An 8,607-nucleotide genomic window follows, 5' to 3' on the forward strand; every position below is an offset into this window, starting at 1 on the left:
ACAAAAGTTTTAGTAATTTGGGTCTTGACTCTTGATAGACACTTCTTACAGTATTCAGAGACACAGGGTCAGAGAGAGAAAATGGCAAACTAGAGAAACTTTAGCCAGGGGTGTATATCACCCCTGCACACAAATGGAAAAGAAAAAAACTGAACTACAAGAAACATTCAAGGTCTGCATTAATCTTTTAACTCTGTATTAACCTGGACAATGAAAGTTTTTTACGTATCTAGATTCTGATTTTTCTATTATTGGCAGCTTTAAATATACTCCCTAATAACAAACCTGGTTAGCTGTTATTAAGTATCCGCACTCACTCGTCAGAAAGACATTATTTCTATTGATTGAATCTGGTTCTATCTTTAAGCATCAATCGAGCTCAGAACAGTCAGGTTCTTATACAACTCCAGTTTTAAAATTTGAAAATAAATTGTTAAACAACAGTTTTAATACATCGTTGACAAAAGATTATCAAAGAGCGACATACATTCGTTAACTAACAGAAAAACTAAATAAAAAAAAAGGACTTCTGCATTTTTTAATTTAAAAAAGAAACAATCTTTTTGAAAACGATTGTTTTTGTCGTTTTTTACGTCGTTAACAAAATGATTCTTTTGTTTTTCAGGAAAGTGAAAAAAAATCCATACATAACCAAGGAATAACCGAATGAAACTGATTTTATTCAAATTTCTGAACTGGGAATTCTTGAATTGTGGATATTAAGATCAAGTATTGATTGATCTTTTGTTATTCTACTGATTAATTTAATCTTTATATGATATCCCGTGAAGTGCAGAAAACGAACAGCCAATCAAAAGCCAATTTTGAGTTCCACCAATGAGAGAAAAGAAAAATTGCTACTATTCAAAAGCAAAAGAATTCATAAGTGCCTACTGGGGATACCTGGATCAGACGATCGGGATTGCATGGGTATCAAACACAAAATTTCCCATCTGTGAACAAGGTAAGGATAGCTGATTGGAGCTGATTGGATTGACTACACATAAGTTTGACCTCAGGTTCTTTGAAAAAAAAAAAATGTTCAAAAAAATATTCCTGATGAGCTGAACCACAAGTATCCAGGCATTTCAGCAAAATATTCCCGTTACCTAAATTTCTAAAGAAAATATTATTTCAGTCTCCTCAAACAGATAATTTCAAAATTTCTTTTTATTGTAAAAGAAGAATTACAAATTTACAATTATTACAAAGTTACAAATTACAAAATTACAAATTACACTTCAATCAAAATAAACTTTCATAATTCGTCTCCTTTGAATAATTGATTATAATACAGGGTTACCCACAAAGGATGAGACTACAAAGACGACTTTACATATTTCATACTGTCTGTTTTCTTATATTCCTGATTCCATGCAATTAAAACTTTGTGGGTTTGTCGGTAACCCTGTATGTAGGTTAGTCAACCAGCTTAAAAAGAAAGAAAAAAGGAAATGTTTAAACTATATTTTAAACTGTGGCAGATAGAAAGGAAGGCTGGGTTAGATCAAGAAAAAAAAAATAAATGTTTAAACTGAATTTTAACCTGTGGCAGATAGAAAGGAAGGCTGGGTTAGATTAAGAACGAAAAAAAGAAATTTTTAAACTTGTTGACTTTAAAAGTCATTATAATAAAATAAAAGAGATCCAAATGGATATTTCTAACATTTATTTAATTAAAACAAAAGTTTTGAAATATTTGCCCAAGAATGGGTTAAAATTGGTTGGTTTAGAAATTAACAAAGGAATTAATGATGGATATTTGAGGGTACTTCATGGGAGTGATGTAGAGCTTCATGTTGGTGGAGCAGATCAACAGGAACTGGAACAACAGGGCTTACCCAACCTAGTAGGCAGAGATCGTGGTTTTATCATGATGCTATTGAGCGATTATGTTGTCTCTGGAATGCATGATAAACTGGGAACCCTTCGGGTAAGCACGTCTGCTGCTAGCTGAGTATCTGCGTCATCATCATAAAGGAGTCAAGAGGCTCCCTGTGTCGGAGCTGTTACTAGCTCAACTCTCCTAACCTGACTGAGGGCTGGGATGTGTAAAGGGGTGAGGAGCAAGGGGGACATGTGGGTGCTTCATAGCGGAAATGGATACACACGTCTTAAGAATAGACCACGGCATCTGAGTCGGTAAAATCGTCTTCCTTATATTTTGAATTTGTGTTAACAAACTATATTTTAACCTGTGGCAGATAGAAAGGAAGGCTGGGTTAGATTAAGAAAGAAAAAAAGAAATGTTTAAACTATATTTTAACCTGTGGCAGATAGAAAGGAAGGCTGGGTTAGATTTTCCATAAAGATGAGGGAAAGCAACTTCTAATATCGTTCCTTTACTCTGCAGTTCCCTGAAATTTTCAAAACGATTTGTGAAAATGTTGTAAGCCCTTCATTTTGTTTTGGGTTTATAGATTTCACTAGAAGGGAATCTAACATTTGGCGTACTTTCCCGTTTTGCCTTATTAATATATAGTCTGTATTTCTACTGTACTGCTTGCCCTGGCTAGTTAAAATTATATCAAGGGAGGGGGATTTTACTTTGGAAACCATAATTCAAGTTTTAAAGAGGGGGGGGCGCCCCCTCTTTTATGCGCCCCTGGTTTTGGTTTAAAATACCTGAGTGTTACAACGGCTGGCCTCACTGAATCAAATTGTTCTGCAAAACATTATAAACTGTACAGTGTACAGTGTACATGCTGTATGTACATGTTGTGAATTATTGTGACGTGCAGTGTCATTTCATTCTTTTAAAAATCATGTCCTCCAACAGTTCAAACAAAACAATTTTAGTTTATACTATCTATATACTTTGCTTGTCGGTCTGTTTGTATCCAATAAACGTCAAAATGGCTGAAACCGATCTGGCCCAAATTTGTTAAGGCAACCCACATGACCGTCAAAGTTTAACAATTTAGCCTCGTATAAAATATTGAAATTCATTATTTTTGAAAATGCGTTAATTTGAATTGAAAAATCTGCCAAAATTTATTGAAGGGTACAAAACGCCACTTTCAGAGCATCAGTTAAAAGCTAACAGGGCCCTAAAAGCCCAGGTTTCTTGAGAGAAAATAAGCACATTGAAAAACGAACTAAAAACTATTTTATTACATCAGAATAAATAATTTCTCCTCTGCATTTGTTTCGCAAAATATTAGTATTTTCCCCTTAAAAATGTTCGCAATTGTTTTTTTCGCGAAATCTTTGCATTTATTATTTCGCTAAAATCTTGCATTTTTTTCGCGAAACAGATTAAAGCAAAGTTCTCGAAAAAAGCAAAAATTTTCGCATTTTTCGCGAGGGAACAATGCGAAAAAATTCGAAGTTAAAGAAATTTTTCGTTAAAAATGCGACATTTTCGCGAAACGATTTACCCTTTTCGCTGGAAACCCTATTAACAGTGTACTGACATCCTAGATAAAAATAGATTGCTCATGCAACTGTAAAGCTGAGAATTGTACAACCCCTTGTACATCAGGACTGAAATGTACAGTGTACTAAAATGTACAGTGTGTACTAAAATGTACAGTGTACTAAAATGTACAGTGTGTACTAAAATGTACAGTGTACTAAAATGTACAGTGTTCTGAAATGTAAAGTATACTGAAATGTACAGTGTACTAAATGTACATTCAAAATTTACAGTGTACTGAAATGTACAGTGCACTAAAATGTACAGTGTACTAAAATGTACATTCTACTAAAATGTACAGTGTACTGAAATGTACAGTGTACTAAAATGTACAGTGTACTAAAATGCACAGTGTACTAAAATGCACAGTGTACTAAAATGTACAGTGTACTGAAATGTACAGTGTACTGAAATGTACAGTGTACTAAAATGTACAGTGTACTGAAATGTACAGTGTACTTAAATGCTAAGTTTACTACAGTGTACAGTATGTTTCCTAGATAAATGAGGAAGGGTTCAAAAAACTGATCTATTAGCTTCTGAGCATACTTTATCCGTCCTGTGTCCTCCTGCAACAAAAATAAAAATATAATATTGCAAAAAAATTTATAATTTACTTTTTATATTTATATCCATGTACACCTTTAAATCTTATCAGATATTTATTTTATTTGGATCTAATAAAAAACTTATAAACGGCTGAACCGATTAGTCCAGCAGATGAATTAGATATTTCCAAATTTACAGGGAAGTCAAGGGAATTTTACTGTCGCTTGCACTTTAAAAATGGCAACGTTTAGAGTTAAAATCTAAAATATTGTTAATTATAAAGCCTTAACAGTCTCGTATTTTATAAATTGAATACTTTTTTATTTTTAAATATTCAACAATATCTGCAATAAGGTGTCCACAGATGACCTACTTTTGAAAAAAAAGTTGCGCGTGGTAGCTATTCCCAATCCCATTCCAATGTGTACCACCGTGAGAACTAGTTAAAATTTTTTGCTCAATATCTTTGAAACTCTAGGATATAATCGCTGTCAAAGTTTGAAAAGACCTACACAGCTCCAAAATATTTTTTTTTCCTTTTCTGCGTTATTGTCCATCAAGATATTATCTGCTGAAATTAAATTATTTAAAAAGTTGTATCCAAAAAACGAGCATTTCGAACTGTTTTTTTTATATAACTCATTTATTTTTAATATTTTTTCAAAAATTGCAACAGAACCGAGTTCTCTGATTGAAAAAAATATGTAGCATTTTATGCTATTTTTTTTACTTTCTTAAGTACTTTTCAAAACTTTGGTGGCAATTATTTCCTAAAGTTCAAGAGGTGTCGAAGTGCAATGGGAAAGTTACTGCGCTCATCGTGCGATCCATTCTTTAAAATTAGCAATCATTTGTGGACACCTTAACCTGCACTGCAATGCTAAAAAGTAAAAGATATAAAAAATATTGCATCAAGGAATAAAGAAATGTGAACCAACCTTGATAAAAGTATATTTCTCAATATTATTTCTTTTGATGAAAGCTAGACCATCAGCATGGAACCTAAACAGGACTCATCTTAGTTGTCTTTTAAGAATAGTATATTGCATACAGGGGGACACGAAAAAAAGAGTGAAAATTGTCTGTAATGTGCATAAATTGTAAAGCATGTGCTTTGGACAGATTATTATGTACAACTAATATATTGCGGAGAAGGGTTAAAGTAAAGTGTACAGGAACATTTTATAGTTTACAGTATGCAGTGCACAGCTATCAATGTACAGTGTACAGCCCGTAATGAATAATTTACAGTTGCAATCAATGTACAGTGTACAGCTATCAATGTACAGTGTACAGCCATCAATGTACAGTGTACAGATATCAATGTACAGTGTACAGCCAGCAATGTACAGTGTACAGCTATCATTGTACAGTGTACAGCCATCAATGTACAGTGTACAGCCATCAATGTACAGTGTACAGCCATCAATGTACAGTGTACAACCATCAATGTACAGTGTACAGCCATCAATGTACAGTGTACAGCCATCAATATACAGTGTAAAGTTATCAATGTAACGTGTACAGCCATCAATGTACAGTCATTTATCAATGTACAGTGTACAGTCATCATTTACAGTGTACAGTCATCATTGTACAGTGCACAACCATCAATGTAAAGTGTAAAGTTATCAATTTACAGTGAACAGTCATCAATGTACAGTACACATCCATCAATGTACAGTGTACAGCCATTAATGTACAGTGTACAGCCATAAATGTACAGTGTACAGCCATCAATGTACAGTGTACAGCCATCAATGTACAGTGTACAGCTATCAATGTACAGTGTAGAATCTTCAGTTTACCTTGCTAACGCCTTCAGCACAGATCTTAACTCGTTCTAATTGAAAATTCACAATCATATGAGGAAAAATAAATTTATTGAATATTACGGAATATTTTTAACATATTCTAGGGCAGCTTTGTCTGTTAAAATATTCTGTTAGACTAGAAGTAATAACCGCTTTATATTAATAGATTTCAATGCCAAAAATTACTTTTTGCTGAAAATACAATAAATTTAAATAAGCACATTGAAAAACGAACTAAAAACTGTGTCCCATCCCTACTGACAAGTGACAAGTACCCGCTCTGGGTTGAAATGAGATGAATCCAATGTCAAGGTGAATGCAAGAAAGCTAAAAATCTGCAGACTTGCAAAAATATTCGCAAAAAGTGAAATCGGTCCAACACCTTGATTCCCTGGATAATTAGTAGAAACTTGTCAAAATCAAATTAATTAAAAAATAAAAATTAGAAAGTATTTTCAATTATTGGAAAAAAGTAACAATAATACGTTTTAATTTTTGATTTTTGTCTTATAATTGACTGTACAGTGGTAGGTAAAATAATATAAATAAAATTTAAGGTCGATCTTCTATCTTTCTAAAATATTTTATTATTTTGTAAAATCAAGGTTTGCATTTTCATATTTTTGGCATTGTTTTGAAGTTTCAAAGACTAGGTGCCTATAGTGTTGAGGATAGAATGGGCTAGTGGGCCCGAGCTCTGCTCTGCTCTGAAAAATTGTTTTATGCGAAACTTTGCGAAAAAAAAAAATTCCGCAAAAAGCAAAGAAACTTAGATTAGAACTTTTATTACATCAGAATAAATAATTTCTCCTCTGCATTTGTTTCGCAAAATATTAGCATTTTCCCATTAAAAATGTTCGCAATTGCTTTTTTCGCAAAATTTTCGCATTTATTATTTCGCTAAAATCTTGCATTTTTTTCGCGAAACAGATTAAAGCAAAGTTCTCGAAAAAAGCAAAAATTTTCGCTTTTTTCGCGAGGGAACAATGCGAAAAAATATACAGTGTACTGAAATGTACAGTGTACTAAAATGTACAGTGTACTGAAATGTACAGTGTACTAAAAAAAGAAAATTATTTGCCAAAGCAAGCGACATCTACGGCCATCGAACCTCTGATTTACATAATTTGAAATACAAAAGCACATATAAACTTTACACATTTTTGCAAACCCAATGTTAAAACTGTTAAAACAGAATGAATAACCTAAAGGTTTTATAAAACATTAAAAACCATTTTTTAATAATTTTATTTTAACTATCAACCCTTTTTTATGTATTTAGAAAACACTGATGCATTGAAATTTTGGAACGGTGCCCAGTTATCTCTGATACATTGTGTCTAAGTAAATATGACATTGTCACGTTTTGTGGGACACCCTGTATATACCTGATCCTCTAGATCCGTATGTATGAAAACAGATGAAGGCAATGGGGGTAAATATTCTCCCTTTATAGGATGCCGAAAATAGTCTATAAATAGTGTATCCTAAAAATGTAAGTTTTTTTTGATATTTTATGAGATTTGGATGTTTTTGAAGTATTATGTATAAACCCTTTTTTGTTGCTATTCTACTAACTATTTTATTCTATTCTATTCTATTATATTCTATTCTACATAGATAAATAGTATATATCTATACATATATAAACTCCAAGCTCAGTCTAGTATCTTCAGTGAATACTAACTCCCAAGAACTCTGATTAATGTCAAATCAAAGTTAGATTGAAATGTTAAATATAGGTTTAAAGTTTTCAGTACTTTCAACTGTGCTGTAAATTGTACTCTTTGAATCTAAAATAAAAATCTCCTTTCTGATGATAGCCATAAGTTGATGAATACTACATGATACATCCCATATCATATTGGATTATATTCAAGCTTATAACGCAAAAATACGCACTCACGTGGATTTAACGGTTCTGTCAATATTTCAGAAAACTGTGACTTTCGATCACAATGTGACCCCTTTTACATAATTTTATAGCCTTTTCTCTGAAATGCTTTTTTGTTGGCATACACATTTTGAATGAAAAAGTATAATATAAACAAATCTGTAAGTCTAAAGACTGTTGAGTTATATACGGAAACATGTTTGATTTTAAATAAAAGAAACCGAATGCTTCTCTCTCTCGTTAGTTCAGGGTGCACTTAATACTCAAAACCCTGATGTGGGACAAAGAATGTTTAAGTTTATTTTGAAGCAGTGTATGTAGGGCTTGGCGCTGTTCAGAATAGCAATTATTTGTTTACGAACAAGGTTTTCCGTTAGCGAGGGAAAATTAAAGAATGCAGCTAGAACCGATGTTCAAGAAGCTGAAAATTCGAGAGTGAACGGATTTATTTTTAAACTGTTCATTTTATCTGTTCTTCAAGTCAATCCACATCTTATTTGAACATCATTAACGGTTACACATTGTTAGTGGTCACGCATCATTTACAGTAAAACATCGCTAATGTGCACACATAATTAGCAGTCACGCATCATTAACGGTAACACATCGTTAATGGTAACACATCGATAACGTTCACACATCGATAACGTTCACATATCGTTAGTGGTCACACATCAAAACGAAACGAAAAAACCTGGAATAGGAAATATGGAACACTAGCTTGCCGAGGTTACTTATTGTTACCCGCACTAGGTCTTAAATTACGGTTTATTGAATTGTTCCTTAAAAGTGGACACACTGAAGTTAGAATCTCAATCCCCAATTTCGAGTGAAAATTTGAGGCAAATAGGTCCTGGGGTGTCTGAGTTATGATCGGACAAACAAACAAACAAACAAACACACAAACACAAAGTACTACTATATATGTATAA

At 32.8% G+C, this 8,607-nt stretch overlaps 2 protein-coding genes across 2 annotated transcripts in view; both read right to left on the reverse strand.

The window, feature by feature from the left end:
* The window catches only part of LOC111713712 (uncharacterized), an 8,422-nt gene extending 1,545 nt beyond the window's left edge, over positions 1-6,877 (reverse strand). Inside the window, exons 1-7 of the mRNA XM_023488648.1 lie at positions 6,863-6,877; positions 5,776-5,810; positions 4,906-4,969; positions 3,915-3,987; positions 2,626-2,665; positions 2,268-2,357; positions 1,057-1,117 (exon numbers count right to left, since the gene is read on the reverse strand). Coding sequence (XP_023344416.1) covers positions 1,057-1,117; positions 2,268-2,357; positions 2,626-2,665; positions 3,915-3,987; positions 4,906-4,969; positions 5,776-5,810; positions 6,863-6,877 — 378 coding nt within the window. The remainder of the gene's footprint in view (positions 1-1,056; positions 1,118-2,267; positions 2,358-2,625; positions 2,666-3,914; positions 3,988-4,905; positions 4,970-5,775; positions 5,811-6,862) is intronic.
* A 205-nt stretch (positions 6,878-7,082) lies between these two features.
* The window catches only part of LOC111713716 (uncharacterized), a 10,026-nt gene continuing 8,501 nt past the window's right edge, over positions 7,083-8,607 (reverse strand). The window contains exon 6 of the mRNA XM_023488651.1: positions 7,083-7,252. Within this exon, the coding sequence (XP_023344419.1) occupies positions 7,122-7,252 (131 nt within the window). The 3' untranslated portion in view covers positions 7,083-7,121. The remainder of the gene's footprint in view (positions 7,253-8,607) is intronic.

Source organism: Eurytemora carolleeae, unplaced genomic scaffold (assembly GCF_000591075.1).
Source record: "Eurytemora carolleeae unplaced genomic scaffold, Eaff_2.0 scaffold1312, whole genome shotgun sequence".
Lineage (NCBI taxonomy): Eukaryota > Metazoa > Arthropoda > Copepoda > Calanoida > Temoridae > Eurytemora > Eurytemora carolleeae.